This window comes from Budorcas taxicolor, chromosome 14, assembly GCF_023091745.1.
Source record: "Budorcas taxicolor isolate Tak-1 chromosome 14, Takin1.1, whole genome shotgun sequence".
NCBI classification, from domain to species: domain Eukaryota; kingdom Metazoa; phylum Chordata; class Mammalia; order Artiodactyla; family Bovidae; genus Budorcas; species Budorcas taxicolor.
The window spans coordinates 75,839,917-75,861,841 of NC_068923.1; the positions used below are offsets into that span (position 1 = coordinate 75,839,917).

At 41.4% G+C, this 21,925-nt stretch overlaps 1 protein-coding gene across 1 annotated transcript in view; it reads right to left on the bottom strand.

Annotated features, from left to right (window-relative positions):
* The window catches only part of GRHL2 (grainyhead like transcription factor 2), a 125,481-nt gene that overhangs the window by 24,489 nt on the left and 79,067 nt on the right, over window positions 1-21,925 (bottom strand). Inside the window, exons 8-11 of the mRNA XM_052651829.1 lie at window positions 20,499-20,657; window positions 12,771-12,858; window positions 11,942-12,081; window positions 6,882-6,913 (exon numbers count right to left, since the gene is read on the bottom strand). Coding sequence (XP_052507789.1) covers window positions 6,882-6,913; window positions 11,942-12,081; window positions 12,771-12,858; window positions 20,499-20,657 — 419 coding nt within the window. The remainder of the gene's footprint in view (window positions 1-6,881; window positions 6,914-11,941; window positions 12,082-12,770; window positions 12,859-20,498; window positions 20,658-21,925) is intronic.

Genomic DNA, 21,925 nt, shown 5'->3' on the forward strand with positions numbered 1-21,925 from the left:
CCTCGGTTGTCCCCTTCTTCTCCTGCCCCCAATCCCTCCCAGCATCAGAGTCTTTTTCAATTATGGTAGTTAAGAGCTTACAATTGAAAGCAGGAAATATTTAGGTCAGTAGGCCAGAGAAGGATCATTTTAAGAGGAAATACAGATATTTCTGTTTGTGGCTAAGATGCTGCAGTTGTGGCAAACCAAGCAATGTTCCAGCCAAGAACAACGTAAGTAACTGTGTGTATGTGTGTGTGTATATATATATGTTAATATTTAATCTTATTGAAGGTATTGGAGACTGCTGTTGAGTCAGCCAGAACCTGAGAGCTAAGATCCTAGAGGAGAAAAGTGCAGAGAGGTGGGCTGATAGTCAGTGAGCCGCTTTCCCCTGAAGCATTTGCCATTTCTCAACTGGGAGCAGAGGATGGTGATCCCAGCAGAGGCACACACTTAAGGGCAAAGAAGCCTGCACAGCTTTGGGCAATCTCATGTTGTTAGAGAAACAGAAGTTGGTGTTTAGGAGTGCAAAGGTATTCAGGACTAATGGGAAAACTTCCAGAGAGAAGAGGAGCAAGAGAAGTGAGCCAGACCCTGCAGTATCCCTTCCTAGGTCTTTGCCAGATTCTTAAGCCGCACAAGACAAAGACAATAAAACAAAAATACGCTAGAAAAATGACGACCAAATAAAAATGCTTACAGCAGATAAACAAATATGAAAGGATTCTTTGCCAAAAGTTCCACAATGAAAGAGCAATTAAACAGAATTCTTCTGGCAACAGAAAAAGGAGCCCATGTATAACTGAATCACTTTGCCAAATACTTAGAAACTAACTCAACATTGTAAGCCAACTCTATTTCAGTTTTTGAAAAATGGTGGGGCAGAGTTCCACGTGCTATACAGCAGGTCTTGTTGATCATCCATTTTAATATAGCAGCGTGTACAATATTATGTGGCAGCTTGAATGGGAGGGAAGGTTTGGGGAGAGTGAATATACAGATATGTTCAGCTGAATTCATTTGCTGTTCACCTGAAACTATTACAACATTGTTAATCTGCTATATCCCAATATAAAATAAAGTTTAAAAGTAAATAAAATTAAAAATTTTTTAAATGGTGAGGGAATTCCCTGGTGGTCCAGTTGGTTAAGAAACTGCACTTCTAATTCAGGGTGCCCCAGCTGGATTGCTGGTGAGCTCTCCCAGGCCATGTAGCCAAATGAATAAATAATGGAAAAGCTCTTTTGTATTCTTAGATAGGTTTATTCTTAAGTATTTTATTCTTTTTGTTGCTATGGTAAGTGGGATTGATTCCTTAATTTCTCTTTCTGATTTTTCATTGTTAGTGTGTAGGAATGCAAGTGACTTCTGTGTATTAATTCTGTATTCTGTGACTTAAATTCACTGATTTAGCTCTGGTAGTTCTCTGATAGTATCTTTAGGGTTTTCTACATATAGTATCATGTCATCTGTAAACAGTGAGAGTTTTACTTCTTCTTTTCCAATCCAGATTCCTTTTATTTCTTTTTCTGCTTTAACTGCAGTGGCTAGGGCTTCCAAAACTATATTGAATAACAGCGGCGAGAGTGAGCAACCTTATCTCGTTCCTGAACTTAGAGGAAATGCCTTTGGCTTTTCACCATTGAGAATAATGTTTGCTAAGGGTGTATCATATATGGCCTTTATTATGTTGAAGTAGGTTCCTTCTATGCCCATTTTTTAAAGAGTTTTTATCATAAATGTGTGCTGAATTTTGTCAAAAGCTTTTTCTGCATCTACTGAGATTATCAAATGATTTTATTTTTTACTTTGTTAATATGGTGTATCACATTGATTGATTTCCATCAACAGATGAATTGATAAAGAAGTTGAGGTACATGTATACAATGGAATATTATTCAGCCATGAAAAGGAATGCATTTGAGTCAGTTCTAATTGAAGTGAATGAACCTAGAGCCTATTATACAGAGTAAAGTAAGTCAGAAAAACCAATGTCATATATATATGGAATCTAGAAAGATGGTACTGATGAACCTATCTGCAGGGCCATAGTGGATGGCAAACATAGAGAACAGACTTGCAGACACAGTGAGGGGAAGGAGAGGGTGGGCCAAATTGAGAGAGGAGCATGGAAACATATACATTATCACACATAAAATAGACAGCCAGTGGGAATTTGCTGTATAAATCAGGGAGCTCAAACCAGTACTTTGTGACAACCTAGAGGGGTGGATGGGTAGGAGATGGGAAGGAGGTTCAAGAGGGAGGGGACGTATGTATACCTATGGCTGACTCAGGTTGCTATATGGCAGAAACCAACACAATATTGGAAAGCAATTACTCTCCAATTAAAAATAAATAAAGAAAAAAGAAATCAAACACAATAAAAAAATAATGGAAAAGGATATCAAAGAAAAACAGAAATAAAGGAATGAAGCGCAACAGAAAGGGTAAAGGTAGGTTAAATTTATAAAAGGAGGTAAAGCGCAGTTTTATGAGTATTTAGTTCAAATCTTCCAATTTGCAAAATGTCTAACAGGTATATAAGAATAAGTGGAACTAATATAAGAAACTGATAAAAATCTGCTACTCTAATGGATGGTAAAGATGATTTTCATTTTCTTAAATATTTTCTAAAAATCTCCCTTGTGAATCTGATGCAGATTTGAATATTACTGGGTGGATTTTTTTTTAACTGCAATACCTATCAGTAAAAATAAAAATATATCCGTTGAAAAGGAGATGGTCCTGGGAATTCCCTGGTGGTTCAGTGGTTCAGACTTGGCGCTTTCACTGCTATGGGCCTGGGTTCAATCCCTATTGGAGAGACTAAGATCCTACAGGCTGTGCAGTGTGGCAAAAAAAAAAAAAAAAAAAAAAGGAAAAGAAAAGGGGGTGGGTTTCTTACAGCTGCATGTGAATCAACGATTATCTTGAAATAAAAGGGTTTAATTAAAAACAAAATTTAAAAATAAGAGGCAACATGGCGGCAGTCACTTATATAACTAATATTACATGAATCAATATTTGTGGCTTAGGACAGAATTTCTCAGAGAAGGTAATGGCAACCCACTCCAGTACTCTTGCCTGGAAAATCCCATGGACGGAGGAGCCTGGTAGGCTGCAGTCCATGGGATCGCTAAGTGTCAGACAGGACTGAGTGACTTCACTTTCACTTTTCACTTTCATGCATTGGAGAAGGAAATGGCAACCCACTCCAGTGTTCTTGCCTGGAGAATCCCAGGGACGGGGCAGCCTGGTGGGCTGCCGTCTATGGGGTCGCACAGAGTCGGGCACGACTGAAATGACTTAGGAGCAGTAGCAGGACAGAATTTCTAAGTTCTGTATCTCAACTTTGAGGGTAGCAAAGAATTGCTTTGACAAATAGTATGAGATGACATAAAAAGTAACTTCAAGGATGAGAAAGATACTGATGTCATGAATTGTGAAGAATTCGAATAAAAGTTTCACAAAATGTGAGATATGTCTAAATTATGTTGTTTTTTAAATGCATGTTAAACAAAGTAAATTAACAACAACAAAAAAAGTATCAACAGACCGTTGATTCTTTTGGCTATATTCAAAAAAGTTTACTTATTCAAGGTGGCCCCAAAGCTTACGTTTTCATATTCTCCTGGGGAAATTGTCCTGTATTTATAATCACCTGTGTATATGTGGTTAAGACATAACCCACCATGTCCTATAGCTCATGGTTTGCTTAGCATCCCTGAGGGCCTTATCCAAAAAAAGTGCTTGGTCCTCCAGGAAACTGCTCCTTTAAGAGAAACAGGGCAGAATTCTAGAAGAACTTTATTTTGTGCTGATGAACACCGTGTGATGAATACTTAGATTTAATATGTTGATTAAATGTACTCACTGGTGATTGGTCAACAATCTCTAACATCTCCAAAGTGCATTGAATTTTGGCCAAAGTGTCCTGGGTGGAAGATAACCACCCAGAACTGCCTCTTGCTCAGCAACACTGTAACCAAGCTCAGGGTTTGGTCTGGCAGCATCTATGAGAGGAAAGGCATGGCCCTCTGCTCCAGTTATTCAGAGGTTGAGTGAAGTCACTTCGGAGAGCTGACTCTCTGAGCTGTGATGGAACCAAAGTCAGACTTGCTGTGCTCTACATTTGTCTTCTTCTGGCTTTCATTTTCCTAAAGACTCAGTCTTTAAGGCTTCCCTGGTGGCTCATCAGTAAAGAGTCTGCCTGCAATGCAGGAGACATGGATTCGATCCCTGGTTGGGGAAGATCCACTGGAGAAGGAAATGGCAACCCACTCTAGTATTCTTGCCTGGAGAAGCTCATGGACAGAGGAGCCTAGTGGGCTACAGTCCACAGGGTTGCAAGAGTCGGGTGTGACTTCGGGACTAAACCTACCTACCAGCCTTTGAGGAGATTATACAAGATGGGCCCAAAGGAGATAGTGGCATGCCTTTGAGAAGAAGCAAAAATAAGAGATATTCTTAGAGAGGATTGCGGTCTGAGTGCCCCATGTGGCATCAGGTGATGGCAAGTTCTTGCAGGGAAATCACTGTTTTTCCAGACTTAAGGATGCCCAAATTCACCAAGAAACCCTGTATCCCGAATGCAGTGTGTGAGCCACAGAAATGCAAGACTTGAGGGGACCTCACGGAAGGCTGGAACATGGGCATCCCAGTAGGGATGAGTGTGCACAGAGGATCAAGGCAAGAAGGGTCTTCCAGGAACTAGGGGTCAGATGGAGATGGAGACTAGATCCCCTGATCCTCAGTCTCCTCATGAGAGGTCTCACAGATCCTCTTCTACAAAATCCTCCTTTTACAATGGAGAACACCAATGTCCAGAGGTCAGGGACCCAGCCCCAGGCTTCCCACCGGGAAGCAGCAGCCCAGGAGGAGAACATGGGCTTCCTGGCTCAGAGTCATCATTCCTTCCATGACGCGACCCTGTCCTTTGTGAACCAAGTGAACAACAGAGTAAAACTGATTGGTGCTAATTGTTTCTGTTCATTCCTGCTGCTGGAACATACAACCTCTGTACCAAGATGAAAAGAGCAATCAAACTAGGTATTTAGAAAATTTGGAACTCAGAATTTGGAGGTCAGATCCTGGACGAGGCTCTGTTCCTGACCAACTGGGAATTATTAGGCTCTTTTGAGATTCTCTATCCTTTAGGACAGAGGGTGGCACACTTCAGCTGGGAAGTAAACAGTTAGGCTTTCCAGGCTAGACAGTCTCTGTTGCAACAGCCTCTCTCCACTGAGCTCTGCTGAAGCTCTGCTATTGAAGCACCAAGGCAGCCAGAGACAAGACTTGGAGGCGTTCATGTGGCTGCATGCCAATTAAATGTGACTGTGTGCACTTGAATCTCATAATTTTCCAATGTTAGGCAATATTATTCCTCTTTTGGACTTTTCCAACCATTTGAAAATATGCAGACAGTGCAAAAAGAAGTGGCACACTGTGGGGGCGGTGGCGGGTGCTCAATTTGGGCCTTAGGCTACAGTTTGCCAAGCTGCGCTTTGGAAAAGAACCCAGGACTATCTGCTCCACTTGACTTCATTTTGAAATGTTGCACAAGGAAATACTGCCTAAGAATAGGGAAGCCCTGGTTTGACCATAGTTTGAAAAAAGTGACCTAGAGAGTTTAGTTATACACATGTAATTAGTGCAAACCACGATTTTAGTTGTAAGTGGTGTAACATGATGAAAAATGAATGCAGTTCTAGATTGATTTAAAGAGACAAACAGCATCCAGGTGGCAAGAAGAAATGATCTCAATATAATCTCCAACTCGTGTGGTTCAGAACACGTGTACTTCTGAGAGCCAATTTTAAGGAGACCAGTAACAAATCTGGTGGTACCCCCTGGCGGGAGAATTAAGATGTTAAGAGGTAACATGACATGTGAATGAGGAGGAAAGGTTGAGACTTATCCAGAAAGAACTATAGCCCCTGCATATCAGTCAAAAGAAGGCAACATTGGTTCAACAAACTAACTTTTTGGAGCCGGAATTGTCCAATAGTGTCATGAGCTACCTCCTACAATGAGAATATTCAGAATATTCCCATCACTGGGAACATTCAAGTAGAAGTTAGCTGACCCCCTATCAGGGATGTGGTATATTGTGCTGTATTGCCTGGGAATAGGATCAGCTAAACGAACTTGAAGGTTCCTTTTTGGCTCCAAAATTCTAGGGGTCTACACAAGGAGTTAATGAGCAGAAAAGCAGTATGCAGCGACTTGATACCCAAGACCCCGGGAGCCTTCAGTGCCCCTGTGTAAACCCTCTCTTCCCTACAGTCCTGAAGACAGTGACAAGGTTCTCAGTCTTCCTAGCCCCCATCTAAACCAGCCTCGCCGCGAGCCCAGGCAGCTCACTCCCTAGTGTGAGGGATGTGCGGGGTGGGGAGGGGGGGTCCAGGTAGCACTGAAAGGACAGGCTGTCTCCTTGGCTCCTGCCTTGAGCTCGACTCGATCTTGTGTTGGGGCCAAAGATTTCAGTAACTGGATTAGCAGTGAAAGGGTGGAATCAAAGAGATGCACCACTTCAAAGGCAGTTCACAGGAAGGATAGAGGGGTAAAGAGAAATCTGGGGGCTTCTCTGGCAGTCCAGTGGTTACGACTCCGTGCCTCCAATGCCAAGGGCCACAGGTTTGATCCCTGGTCGGGGAAGATCCCATATGCTGTGAGGTGCGGCCAAAAATAAAAATAAAAAAGGGAGAAACTTGGAAGGAGAATGGTACTCCCCAGGTTTCTCCCAGACAATCCTTGGAGTCAAGGCTTTTCTAGCTCTGAGTCTGGGGGCTGAAAGGACGTGCCCACTCCCTGTCCCATTACCCTGTGCTTGGAAACCCATCTCTACTGACAGGAACTGACTTTGGGTGTTGAAGTGAAAAGCCTGAGTGTCTTACCCTTCTCGTTCATCATCTGTGTTGTAATACACCTGTGGAACAAAACAGCAGATTTACTGTAGGCCAGGCACAAGAAATGGAAATATATTACGTGATGCACAGACTTTCCTAAGACGTTATACTCTCTCTTAAAAAAGACAAATCTGTTTAATCATTTGTATGTGTCTAATACAAATTTAACCTCTTCAACAGTCTCCTAGGGTTAATTCTTAGACATTAATGAACTAAAATTAGAAATCTGACTATTTCTAGCTCAATTCAGTCTGATCAGATTACCTTATAGCTCAAAGCCAAACCTTGCTTTAGACATTAAGGAACTATTTTAGCAAGATCTAAAAATCATCGCTTAGAAAGGTCTTGGCACAGGGCCTGTAAGTAACCAATCCCATCCAGTCCACAGGTGAGCTGATTCCAGACTGGTATACTTTGGTAAAGGGAGGGAAGCAAGTTCCAGAGAGTAAGCCCAGGCCTTTGTTTATTTCCCAAAGGGACTTGGGCTACCCTGGTCCCATGACCACAAAAATCTAGGAGTCGACTATCTTCAGGCCAGGAAATGTCACCTAGCCCTAGGAGGTGTTTCTGGCTATAAGAGGTGTTCTGGCCAGAAGGGAAAGAGACTTCTTTAGGCAGTCAGCATGGCAACAGGCCGAATCGGATTTAAAGACATTATGAAGCATCCTTATTGTTTCATGCATCTCTGGAAATCCAGAGGGGGAGCTGCCGTGTATGTCAAGTTCTCTTCACCCAGTTATTTTTGGCAATTAATTGTGGGCCTTTCAAGAGCTTTAACTATGTGCTTCAGGATCATTTTCATTTGGGTGAAGAATGACACTAGTTAGTATCCAACATTTACACATTAAACTTCAAAAATCACCTCTGGGTTCCAGTCCATTTCATCAATGTCCCTGCCACAGCCATGACACCCTCCGTATAAACTTTCTCAAAGGCTCGTGCCAGTTTCCAGGATGCCGCCAAGCCCAGACTTAGTTATACAACAGAGTTCGTTACCTGGAACTCTTCGGGAATGAGTCACATTAGCCATTAGCTGAGATTTCCATGGGGAACTTTTTCCTCTGAAACTTTTTAATGTCTATGGTTGTACTGTATTCTTTCTTCTGAAACACAAGGCAATGAAGGGAAGACGTTTCCTCCCCATGCCCCAAGCTTCCGTGTGGCATCGGAGCACTGGGTTATGCTCATAATGGACTGTTTATTTAGATGTATAAGAGGGACCCACATAAGCCAGGGAGCCTGGGCCACAGCACTGGACCCAAGACTAGATTTTGGGGGAAAGTGCCTGCTGTTGACTTGGTTTTTTGCTGCTTTCTTTAAATGTGGCAATAACATGCCCGCCCTGCTTCACTGTCCAGGTAGGGTTAACAGCCAGCTCTCTGCGAAGGTGCCTGGTGATCCAGAACCAGAAGCAGCCTTCTCTTAAGTGTCCCCCTGGCTCCCTGCACAGCCTCTACTGCGCTGCCCCCGTCGCCTCCCCGCACTGCCACTTCTCCTCCTCCTCACAGGATGACCCACCATTTCTTCCTAGTCGGCCCTAGTGCTTATTGCACAAATTTAATTTTTAGATAGTGTTCTCAAACTTCAGAATACATAAAAACGATCTGGAGAACTTCTCATAAACACAAATTTCCAGGCTCCCCTTTGGAGATTTTAATTTGAAAGATCTGGAATGAACCTTGGGAACCTGAATTCTTATCAAGAACGCCTGTGATTTGGGTGGAGGTGGTTGACAAGCCACAAGTCAGGGAGACGGTTCTCGAGGGTGTGAGGGAGAAGGGATGTCCTCCCTGGGTTCAGGTGCCTTGAGGAAGGCTGATACCTGCCAAGTACACATGATTGAAGAATGATGCCTGTGCATCCCACAATTTCTCCCAAGCTCCTCTATCACTTCTTTTCAAGGGTTCTTGACAAAAGTCACCATGCATCAGTTCAGTTCAGTTCAGTCGCTCGGTCGTGTCTGACTCTGGGACCCCATGAATCGCAGCACGCCAGGCCTCCCTGTCCATCACCAACTCCCGGAGTTCACTCAAACTCATGTCCATCGAGTCGGTGATGCCATCCAGCCATCTCATCCTCTGTTGTTCCCTTCTCCTCCTGCCCTCAATCCCTCCCAGCATCAGAGTCTTTTCCAATGAGTCAACTCTTCGCATGAGGTGGCTAAAGTACTGGAGTTTCAGCTTCAGCATCAGTCCTTCCAAAGAAATCTCAGGACTGATCTCCTTTAGAATGGACTGGTTGGATCTTCTGGGCTTTAATGCGAGGAGAGGGAAACCAAAGACCTCCATAGTGCCCGCACGCTGGGTTCATGCTGTTTCAGGGGACAACAAAATCTGCCTCCATAGTGGATCTGTTTCTTTAACTTTTGCTTCCCCCTCGTTGCTTCTGTTTACTAAAAGGCCTGCCTGGGGAACCCTGCCCCTCTGCCTGAATTTTACAAAAAAAGAAGATATAAACACAACCTGTCCCCATCCCACGTCCCCCCTCAGGCTGGCCATTCCAGGAGATACTGGCAAGACTTATGACCTTTTTATTTTACTTCCTCACCTCCTCCCCATCTCTGTCCTATAACAGAAACTGGCATCCAGGCCCAGAGAAGATGGTCATTTGGAGATACTAGTCTGCCACCTTCTTGGTGTGCTTGCTTTCTGAATGATGTCGTATCCTTGCCTCCACATTCCTCGTCTCTGATTTACTGGCCTGTCGTGCGGGAGGTGGAGTGAGCACGGACTCGGTAACAGTGCCCTCCTGTGAGTTTTTGATAACCATCCGGTGACCATTTCAACCCACGAGTGAATCAAGGAGACAGTGAGGGAGAAGGGGACATGTGGGCTGGCAGTGAAAGCTAGCCGGCGGCTTGCTCTGCAGCTGAAGGGCTGCCACGCGGGTGACTTTGCCAGGTCCACGGCAGCAGCGGTCACTGAGCATCACACCATCACCTGCCTTCCTGCCTTCCATCTCTGCTCCCTTATGGGAGAACTGGGCCAGCTCATGACCTGCCACAGCTGGCTGTTGTTTGGCCTGTCGAAGCTCGCCACGCCCTGTCCCTTGCCCACTTCCAACATCACAGCACTGCCCTCTTCCCTCCTGCCTCTGGACTCATCCCCTAAAACTCCTAACTCTTCTAAGGAAAGGCAGCCTTTCTAGTCCTGACCAGCTACCGCAGGTGCTCTTTTCCTTCAGCCAAGCACGTTGATCAAATACGGGATGTTCGCACACTGTCCCAGCGCACAGAAGAGTGCGTTCCTTTGTCACCCAGGGCTCAGGGAGGCTCCCTCACCGACTCCCTACATTCTGACTCCAAAGCCACAGGGAAAGCCTGAGGCTCTTCAAGGACAGCAGGACTTAACTTTGCTGATGCCTCAGGGGATACTGATTGGGCTGCTTTGCAAACTGCTGAAACCAACAAATGGGAAAGACTACACTTTTCTTCTGCTCAGCCACAGGCTAGGAGTCCCGCTCAGGACACAGAGGGGGCACGTGAGGCCAGAGACAGTCATGAGCTGCCCCTTTGGTCAGTTTTCCTCTTAAGATTCATTTACAGCTTTGCGTATTTCAGAGAAATCTTGCCAAAGAACAGGTCAGGCTGTCAGCTTTGACACAGGGCTGAAGCCAGAATCCCAACAGTAAACAATGAGAGCAATTTAACTCAACCATCCCCTCTTTCCTAAAAGTGTGACTACTAGCTTCAAAATATACCATGTATTTACGAAGGCTATAAATACACAAATCACCATGTTCTTGGGAATTAAAAAATAAAATTAGGGGCTGGCACTCATGTCTTAACAAATCACAACGTTCTTCCTTTTATCTTTGTGTCTTTTTCCTATCAGACAAGTAAGACGAGATGAGAATGCTAAATTTTAATGTGATGCACTGTAAGAAAAAGAGCTAGGGGGTATTCTGCTACCCCCTGGCATCAAAAACACCAACTAAAAAGTTCTGGTTGTATAACTGTTTTGTCTCATACACAAAATGAAATGGCCCAGGGACAAAATATTCTCAAGAAAAAGAAAGTTAAGCCAATAATGATTTCTGCTCCTAGACTACGGTCAATTCCAGTGAGTACCTGAACACTAGAACGGAAGAAAACCTTGAATGTGTCAGTATGCACCTATTTCTCAACAGAAAGACAATTCTGGCTAAAGCTAGGGAAGTAATTTTTTTTCGCACAATTTTAATTTATCACATAAAACAGACAATATTAAGACATTACAAAAAGAAAAAAAAATTATCCATCTCTTAAGCTTACTCATCAAGTATTACAATTTTTCTTGTAACATCTTGCAAAAAACCCAAATGAACTTTTAGGCCAACCCAGTATTTGGAATCACAGTATAGACACAAATGAATACTCTACCTTTTCCCCACTGAACGTTATCATAACTAGTTTCTATGTGCTATGTAGTTTTCCTAATTATAATTTTAGTGGCTGCATAACATATCATTAACGTGAGCTACCATAAGGAGCTAATTATTGGATGTTTATGTATTATAATATTATCTCTATAATTTCACTTGTAACTAGAACTAGAAGATAGGAATTATCTTTTAAAAGGCTTGTCTACAATCTCATTTTTCTTTTGGTTTAAAATAATTTACCTATTCAACAGTAACTGTCAATTTACTAAGAAAAAGTTTTTAACAGAGTTTATTTAATCAAAGAATTTTCCTCTTAAGCAACTTTCCAAAGGGTGCAGTTCAATTTCCCACCATTAGATGGAGCCCTATTGCATCATGCGGATCCCACAGAACAAAACTCACAAAACTTGCCTTACAGGTTATCAGCCTTCTTACTTTCTTCCTCTTTCACTGCTTTGTCAACACTTCACTATTATCAGCTCACTCTCGCCTTCCCCTTAGTAAGTTGGTTTCCTCTCCTGAGACATTCCTTTCTATAAAATTACATTTTCTGTAGGAAATGACTGGCTTTTGGTCGAACGCATGGGTTTTATTTTTCAGGTCAATAGCTCCTGAAGTGATGGTCTCTTAAGGCTCTACCTGGCGAGTGGATGGATGGCAGGTGGATGTGAGCGGGTCGGCCATACCTGTCCTGTTCTCTGCAGGTTCGCGAAGTGAACGTCAGGTATGAAGAGGACGGGCTGGGAGTGCAGATCAGGCATTGTCTTGAAGTAGGTGATGTCACTCTTCTTCTGCAACGGTATCGCTGCCAACTTCCCATCAGAGGCTGGACACGATCACAAAACCCATAAGCGCAAGGGTCATGGATGACTTAAGATCTCTCACTTGTAAGCTCTTGTCTTGGCTAAAGTTTGCAATGGTCTCCTAAGAAGCTTCCCAAATGCCATATATGTGAACACACTTTAAAAGCCTCCCCTCTCCCATCACCAGACCAGCAGAAAGAGTGTGGACTTGGAGTGAACACTCCTGAAGGGGTGCTCTCTTGTCGCTCTCTGCACCCTAGATTTCTTGTCTGGAGAAGGAGGATGTTGGTCTCTGGAATATTAGAACCTCCCTCCTAGCTCTAATGTAATCACATGATTCCATTTGCGTTTCACAGGGATGGTTCACCCCATCACCATGCCTAGCCATAACTTGTGCTGTGCTTATTCGCTCAGTTGTATTTGACTCTTTGCAACTACATGGACTGAAGCCCGCCAGGCTCCTCTGTCCATGGGGATTCTCCAGGCAAGAATACTGGAGTGGGTTGCTATGCCCTCTTCCAGGAGAACTTCCCAACCCAGAGGTCGAACCCAGGTCTCCGTCATTGCAGGCGGATTCATTACTGTCTGAGCCACCAGGGAAGCCCAGCCATAACTTGGATTTGCATATTTTACCTGCAACCCACTTCTTTCCACCCATTCCTTGGTGGCCCTGGCCCGGCTGAAGCCCACCCCTCTTCTCAGCCACACTCACAGTTGTTGCACTGGGTCTGGGATGCCTGGCCTTTCCCCTTCTTCCTGTTCTGCTTCCTCTCTTCATCTCGGATTTTCCTTTCTGCTCCCTGACAGGGAAAAACAAATACACACAATGCCAGGCATGTTACCAGAGCGTGCAAAACAACTGCGCACACACAAGTCACAGGGATAAGAAATTAAACGTGGGCAGGGGAGGCCGGCAGCCGCGGCTCCATCCTCCAGTGAGGTCGACCGCCCTTTAGTCTACCCGACGTTGCTGACCTCCTGGGGGAGGGAGGGATCCCACTCCTCCCAAAGTCTCCCCTTTTTTGGTATCTTGCCTATTCAAACAACTCCAATTTTGAATTGCTACAGAAAGGCCAGACTCAGTTCCCTATCCCAGTGAAACCGGTTAAGTAATTTTAGTGATATTTATTTAAAATAAAATGTCGTAGGATGAAGCATTGGCCTGTTATCTTTCCTAATCATGGAGTGGGCATGAAAGTTGAATGTGAATTTCCTATAGAACTTTTCCTTTGCTCCTTGGTATGGAACTTTAAAAAATTATTACAGAAGGGGAAATGAGGTAGGGCTGAAGCAAACTACACAGGGTGTGAGATTTTGTATATACAAATACAATCTGGGGTTTTGTCTTAATATGTTCATATACTCTTGGAAATGGCATTCAATTTGACTTTTTGCTCCTCTGTTCCTTGTAATTTGACTTTTTCATTGGCATCTCTTGCCAACTCCATCCAAATTAACCAGCTGACCATCACCCACGTCTCTTGGTCTTCCACGATTCTTTGATCACCCTCTTCTCTTTTTGGTCACCCTTCGATGTCAGCTTTGCTGACTCATTTTCCTCTTCTCACGCCCCAAATACAGACATTTCAACTTAGTTCCCTTTTCCTTTCCCTCTCTCCATTCTTGTGGCAGAGAAGTCCATCTATACCCATATTTCCAAGGTGCTCTAGACAGGTGACACCCAGATAGACTCTCCCAACCTAAACTCCTCCCCTACATTTCAAATCCACATTGACTATTTCTGCCCTTTGTGGCAGCACATTTAAAAAATAGCTAAGTATGGACTGGTCAGAAACCTCTACCCCTAGAAAATCCCCAAGTTATCACACACAAGAGATAGATCTGAGAACATACAATTTAATCCTTCTGTAAAACGCACACAGATCAATTAAAAAGGAAGGGACAAGTTGGGGGAAATACTTGCTATATAAATCTCATGTGCTGTGCTGGGCTGGGCTTCGTCACTCAGTCGTGCCTGACCTTTTGCGATCCCATGAACTTCTGTCCTTGGGGATTCTCCAGGCCAGAATACTGGAGTGGGCTGCCCTGCCCTTCTCCAGGGGATCTTCCCAACCCAGGGATCAAACCCAGGTCTCCCACATTGCAGGCAGATTCTTTACTGCCTGAGCAACCAGGGAAGCCCATAAAATCTCATATAAAGTGTTAAATCAATAACATATAAATAATGATTCAAATTTAAAAAGAAAACAGCAACTAACATACCAGTTAAAAAATGGACAAGAGTCACGAAGGCAATTCACAGAAAGGGACACGCTAATGGTTTAGAAGTAAAACATTAAAATATAGATTTTGCTTATCAAACTGGCTTTAAAAACAACAACAACAACATATTCCCAATTCTGGCCAAAGTAAGGCCATGACACAATGGAGCCATGTGGCCAATGGAGGCATGCAGCGTAAAGGACGCGGCTTTAGAGCTAATTCTTGATGAACAAGTGACGCAGCTAATCAGATGTGGCACTTCCTTTGTGCCAGGAGAGTTCTAAGAACTTTACGTTGGTAAGATTTGGATGCTTATAATAGTTTAAACAGATATTATAAATAAGCATTTTTATGTCAAAAAGCTTCTTACTCCAAAAAGAGACTAATCATTTATAGTGCTCTATTTTTAAGTTTTAAATTGTCACTGATGTTTATAACCCATAGAAATTCATAGAAAGAAGGAGATAAAATATAAAAATATTTCCTTGGAAAGTGTCCTCAAGAGATACTAAAAGTTTTATAGAGATTTTTGTCTAGATAAGGTATAATACTTTCAGAAAAAAAAATAAAGTGCTAAATGCACAAACATGACTTTGTTCAAATGGGTGTGAAATATAAGCAAAAGGCCCTTATTATTCATTTGTGCTTGTGTCCATGTAAGACTTTTTTCCTGTATTTGAAGTTCTGTACAATATAATATTGCATGTAAGTCAAAATATAGAAATTTACCTACATAAATTATAACTCACTGAAGACACATCCCAAAGTTTGTCAAGCAATTTTATTTTAAAATTAGTCTTTTGTCTTATACAATTTATGTGAAGAAAACTTCTGAAATTACCGTTCCAAGATTTATATATGTTCAATGTCAATTTTTAAGAAATAAAGTCTCCTGCTTATTATTTTACAGGTATTCTTTGATATGCCAAACCTGAAGGATTAACATAAAAAACAGAGTCGTTTTCCACAGAGCCTAATCGGGGTACCACATCTATGTAAGAAACTTCTTGCCCAGAAGGCCCAGATATCAGCACTCTAAAACAGTTCTGATAGCATCCAAACTTAGGAAGGCCACCATCCTCATTTAAAATAACACTTTGATTCACAGTGACCCAGGGCAGCTTTGATACATTCAATTATGATGAAGAATGCATCCTTGAATATGACCTTCCAAGAATTCCTTTCCTTTTTTTGATTATTTGTGACCCAAAGCTTCTGGAAAATATTTTCACTCTCATTAAAATGTTAAAAAATCTGCTTCTTCCAGAAGGGTATAATTTGCTACAAATACCAAATCTATCATTTGAAAATAATTTCCCCCACTTAGATGTTCATTATGAAGTGTTAAATTTGGAGAAAACAAAAAAAGATGCCAGAGGATTTCCTGAGTATCCTGTGATCACCTTTGCCGCCTCTTGAGAGGTGATGGCTATCTTTATATTTGTATTTGCTACTTAAATTGTTTCTCTTAAATTTGTCTCAATAATGTGGCCTTAACCTATTTAAAGTTGGCCAAGATACCAAGAAGGTATTTTGGAAGAATATCTTTAGTTTTTTATAATCTCCAAGATAATTCTAAGCAAGAATTAATAAAGGGGGGGGGGAATTCTTACAAGACGGTGGCTTTATTTTCAAGTTGTGAACAATACATAGTTGCTCTTTGCAGTAATATGATTCTTGTTTTTCATGAAAGATAACTGAATAAAATACAGATATAAAGATATCTGCTTCCCAGGTGGCGTAGTAGTAAAGAATCCATCTGCCAACATAGGAGACACAAGAGACGCAGGTTCAAACCCTGGGTTGGGAAGATCCCCTGGAGCAGGAAATGGCAAGTCACTCTAGTATTCTTGCCTGGAAAATTCCACTGACAGAGAAGCCTGTCTGGCTACAGTTCATGGGATCACAAAGAGCTGGACACGATTGAGTGACTGCGCCCATAAAAATACAGACAAAAGTATTGATAAAGATATAGCCATATAGCAGATCCTGAATTTTTAATTCATAAACATATGTATTTCAATAAAAGAAATTTTAATATCAAAAAAAAGGAGAGAAGTCCTTTATTTTCATCTGCAATCTTACAGGTGCATTAATTAGAAATCAACCTGGGGAAATATAAATAGGACAAAATTCCATCTGTTTAAAACTCTAAACTGTGGGAAATTTACAGGTTTAAAATGGAGTAGCTCTTAATTCTTTTGCTTTAGAGGATGATTCAAATTAATCTTCTGCATTTACACACCCACTTGAAAGTGCAAGAATTAAAATGTCCCTGGAGTGAGTTTTGCCTGTATTTTGAAATTGTGGCTACAAATATAATGACAAATCATAGCAAAAGATTTTGCATCTAGCTTATCGCAATAATTAAGTGCAGTTAAGATTAATATACTCTGCTTATCTCATGAGATTCCTTCCCTAAGAGTTTCCTGATCCTCATCATCATGTTAACTAAAAAACGACCCTCCAGAGACTCTTTACATCACTAGTTCCTTGGAGTCCCTCTCATTCTAGGGCACAGTGAACAGCAATATGGCACATTCTGTTTATTCTGCATTTTATGCTTTATTTTGATTTTTAGTATTTATTATATCACCACTTGAAACAAATAATCATACGAGCATCCCTTAAGCCTTCTTTTTCATACTTTCAATTCCAGCTGTGACATAAAGGTAAACAGATGGCCCAGGGCCTCCGTTCCACCCTTCCTTCCTTTTCTCCTTGCTCCTAATCTTCCTCCTTCCTTCCAAGAAGGAGATTCAGGGAGGGGGATTCTACTATTCCCCTTGAAACTTCTGGAATAAAAGAAGGGGATTCAAATCTTTTTTTTTTTTTTTTAATTTTAAAATCTTTAATTCTTACATGCGTTTCCAAACATGAACCCCCCTCCCACCTCCCTCCCCATAACATCTCTCTGGGTCTTTGTTCACCCATGCGTACTTTAAAAATTCCACCTTGTACCTCATTTGAAAATGCTTTCTTAACGTTTAATATGCTGAATTAAAGATATAAGGAATATGAGTTTGGAATCAGACACGGATTTACATGCAGCTACTCCGCTTTTTCACCGCACGACTCTGGCGAGTTACCTGCGCTCACTGGCAATTTTCTCATCTACATAACAGCTGTGCCTACCGACCTAACTGTGCCGCCTCTATCTCATGGAAGCTGCCTAACTGGGCTTGAGAGGGCTGTGCTGCTCTGACGAGTAGCACTGATTGAAATCATTGCAACTTGAAACGCTATCGAGATTTTAGAGACATTTTCCATTATCCCACATGTCCCTAAACTCAGTGCAGTTCGAGTTAATTTGCTTCCTTCTCTCATCTCATGACCATCTCTGCCTTCTGTTCACAGATGCCCACTTCTTCCTCCTCTCCAACTCTGCTAAACGACAACTCAGACATTTTAATGGCCCTGTAGCTCTTTGATCTCCATCTGACTGCAGCACCGTGAAGAGCGCTGGCAGTTCTGAATCAGCCACTAACCTCTTTTTCCCCTTTCTCTCTTCTCCCCAGGATCTAACTGAACTCCTACTCTTTCACATCCAGCCAACTCCCTGGCGGCTCAGTAGTAAAGAGTCTGCCTGCAATGCAGGAGACTCGGGTTCAATCCCTGGGTTGGGAAGATTCCCTAGAGAAGGAAATGACAGCTCACCCTAGTATTCTTGCCTGGGAAATCCCATGAACAGAGGAGCCTGGCAGGCTACAGTCCACAGGGTCACAAAAGAACTGGACATGACTTAGAAACTAAAATAACAGCAACAGCAGTTGCCAGCTTATTCTATTTTTCATATTCTCTCCCCACCCTACCCAATTGCTAAATAATTATGTCTTGATTATTGTCAGAACATATCATATTGCCATTCCTGTCTCTCCCATCATTTTAGCATTAGATCCAAGATAAAAACATATGGAATGCTCACCATCAGTCCTTTTATCAATGTCTTTACAGTCATATTGGTGTCTAAACAGAGTTTTTTTTTTACTAGATTCCTCAAGCAGAAATATTCCTGGGTTTTTGCCCATGTGGTTGTTTGTTCACTGGTGGATTTGTTTCCTTGCTTTATTTTGTTTCCCATTTGACCGTTTTCTTTATACTTGACAATCAGCTTGGCTGGATGTAAAATCCTTGGCTCACATTTTCTTTACTTGGTTACTTTAAATATCATTGTCTTCTGACAAGGCGTTGCTGTTGAAAAGCTTGATAATAAGGGTTTCCTTATAAATGATTCCCATTGTCTACCATATATAAAGTAGATGGCTAATAGGGACCTACTGTGTAACACAGGGAGCTCAGCTCAACCCTCTGCAGTGGCCTATATGGGAGGAAAGTTTGGAAGAGAGTAGATATGTGTGTGTGGCTGACTCACTTTGCTGTGCACCTGGAACCAGGACAACACTATAAACCAACTATACTCCAGTAAAAATTAATGGAAGAAATTAATGGCCCATTGTCTATTTTATTTTTCTTGGATGCCCAGACAATATTTTTAAAGTCCAGTGGCTTTTGATATTGGCTATCCTCAACCAACGTTCCCAAGTGCCTGGTAGTTCATTTAAAAATGTGTTTTTTTTAAGTTTTCCTGATTTATCCTTTTTCAGCTTTTCTTCTGTTCCATTGTTTATGTTTTCTCCCACAAAGATACATATTATATGTCTTTGTATCTTCTTTCCCTCTCTTCTGTATCTATTATTTTCTCTTAATTGTTTCCTCATTTCAAGTCTTTAAAATTTTGCCATTTTATACTTGTATTTTTCTTAAGGAATTATCTTTTACATTTATTTACTCCCATGTTACTTGTAGTAGTCTTTACTCCTGAAACATTTTAATCTTCCATTTCTAAATTCCTTCCTGAATTCTACTATATCTCTTTTCAAGTCATTCTGTTCTCCAAACATCTCATGCCTGAGTTTTTCAAATTGTGGTTTATGTTGTTTGTCATAAGTTTCATGATTTTGTTAATTTTATATTTTAAAATTTTGTTAATTCTAAGCCCATCTGGAACAGTTGGCTATAGATACAAGGACATATAATATGTATCACCTGTTTGGGGGGCATGTCTTTCTGGCATGCATCCATGGTCCACAAGAAGTTAGTCTAACATTAGTTATATTTTTTATGCGACACTGTAGGGGATTCAGCACTTTTCTGTTGGTCATTTCTAAGCGAAATGAGTAAGCTAGGATAATTCTTCTAGCTTGATGGTCCTCATGCTTCTACTTTAGTTGTGTTCACAAAGTGATAACAGAAAATCGTCCTGGATTTCCCGAGATCTGACTACTCTGTTTTCTTTCCCCTCTTCCTATTTAATTGGAACTTCTCGTTCCTTTGAACCTTTGTTTTGTTTTTGTCTAACTCAACTTGGATTCTACTCCCAGCAGCCTTTTCTCAGAGCAGGATTTTTATCCTAGAAGGGAACTTCAATTTATAACTTTCCCAAGTTAATAGAGCCCCAAACACTCCAATGTTTTGTCCCCTTGCACCCACCCACCAGTAAACTCAAGTCTGCACAACCCATCCCCTTTTACCCCAGTCTCACCAGATGTACTCCGACGGCCCACTTCACTCTCTGCTATTTGAACCACTTAGTGGTGTCCTGTTCTTTGGTCATAAAGTGGGTCTATTATTTTCCCTCATGATGCTGACATCATACAGGTTCTGAAACTGTTGATGCTTGGTCCCATTCACATCTGGGATTTGTAAGGGTCTCTCATCACATAATCATGGGATTTTAATCTTTGTTGTTCTAATTGATCTATCTCATACAGGGGAATTCAAGAAGATTCAAAAACTACATGTCCTCCTGAAGCATGTTTGCTAATGAACATACTTAAAAGGTGCTGTGTCCATTCCAAAAGGTTCTAGATGAGACCCCATTTAACCCATAAAATAGGTTATATTAGTATGTTCTGGGACAGGATCTACCTACCCACTATCCATCTATTAGATCAGCTATATCTATGTGAATCAGACTCTTAGCACAGGACAATGTCAGTCATTAAATTAGTGGTAGAATGATTGGCTGAAAAAAAACAGTTGATGGCTCCCTAGATAGCTCATAAGAACTGAAAATAAAAGATTACCACTCCCACAGTGATTAGAAAGTGATTATTTGGACACCACTAGACAAGAAAATGTGACAAGGGGGAAATGTCCTCAAAAGTAATATCTAATAACAAGAACACCTTTATGACAAACTGTCATCTTTACTCACTTTGTCGCAGAAGACCTTGATCTGGCAATAAGCTCTATGAATGGGTTTATTGCTACGATTATTGTAACTGTATGTATCAATCTGAATCATCAGAGGAAGTCCTTTCACTCCTTTCTGGGAGGAGAAATCTGTACTCAGGCAGTTCACGGTGATGAAAATCTGAGGGAGGAAGTAAGAAAGGAAAAAGGTCACAAGTCACCATAAAAAAGATCTATTAAAAAAATGCACAAGCCTTAGACTTAAAATTAGAATATTAAACAAACCTAAAAGGACAACTAAAGAATATGTGGATATTCTCACATAAAACTTATTGAAGACATGAAACTGATTTATTATAATTTCTAGTTATAAATTTATAAAAGTTTTGCCTTTATATTTCAACTTGAAACAGACAATTTAAATTTATCTTTATATCAGCAATGCCTTATTTTCCAAACATGCATAAGTTAGTTGGGTGAAACACTATCTCCTCTCAACATATTAAAACTGTAACTTTTAGTAATTACATCGATTTCTATAATCTCTGACCTGTGGGGTAAAAACAAAAGCTACACAATATCTTCCTTTGCATCTTATTGCATCAAAACATAGTTATTTGTTTACACATCTATCTTTCTTATTCTCATGAGAGTATGAGATTTGAGACAATTTTTTATTATTTTTGTATTACTGGTACTTAATCTAGTGCCTAGCAGAGAATAAGCATTCAATAAACATCTGATGAATGAGGTCAATGAATTTATCTAGAAAGCCCACTAGACTGAGAGTCAAAAGCCCCAGGTTTTAGTCCCAGCTCTAACATTAACCAGATCTCAATCAAGCCATTTCTAGTCTTTGGTTTTCAATTTTCCCATTAAATCATTCTTAAACCCTCCCCAAAGAATAGACTATAAATGCTAAGATGCTTTCAGCTTACTGAAAAAGTAAAAGAGCTGGCAAAGTAAGACATGGAACAGGAGGAGGGACGGGTAGTAAAGACATCAGCATTCTCACCTTACAACATGAGGTGTCGAGACAAGCAAAACGATATGAATCTGAAAAAATGGAACTGCCCAGGAGAACTAAAAATAATAATCTCATTATAAAATACTGAGAGGAATAGGAGGAATGCAAATGACCAAATTTATCCTCCTTTTCTATAGTATATAGATGTCAATATATACCACTTTATTTATCAAGGACTAGGGATATAAGGGGGCTTTCCAGGGGGTGTGCTAGTGGTAAAGAACTCGCCTGCCAAAGCAGGAGACGTAAGAGGCTCCGGTTTGACTCCTGGGTCAGAAAGATCCCCTGGAGGAGGGCAGAGCAACCCACTCCAGTACTCTTGCCTAGAGAATCCCATGGACGGGGGAGCCAGGTGGCTACAGTCCATCGGGTCACAAAGAGTCAGTCACGACTGAGCGACAGCACGCACGCAGGGATATAAG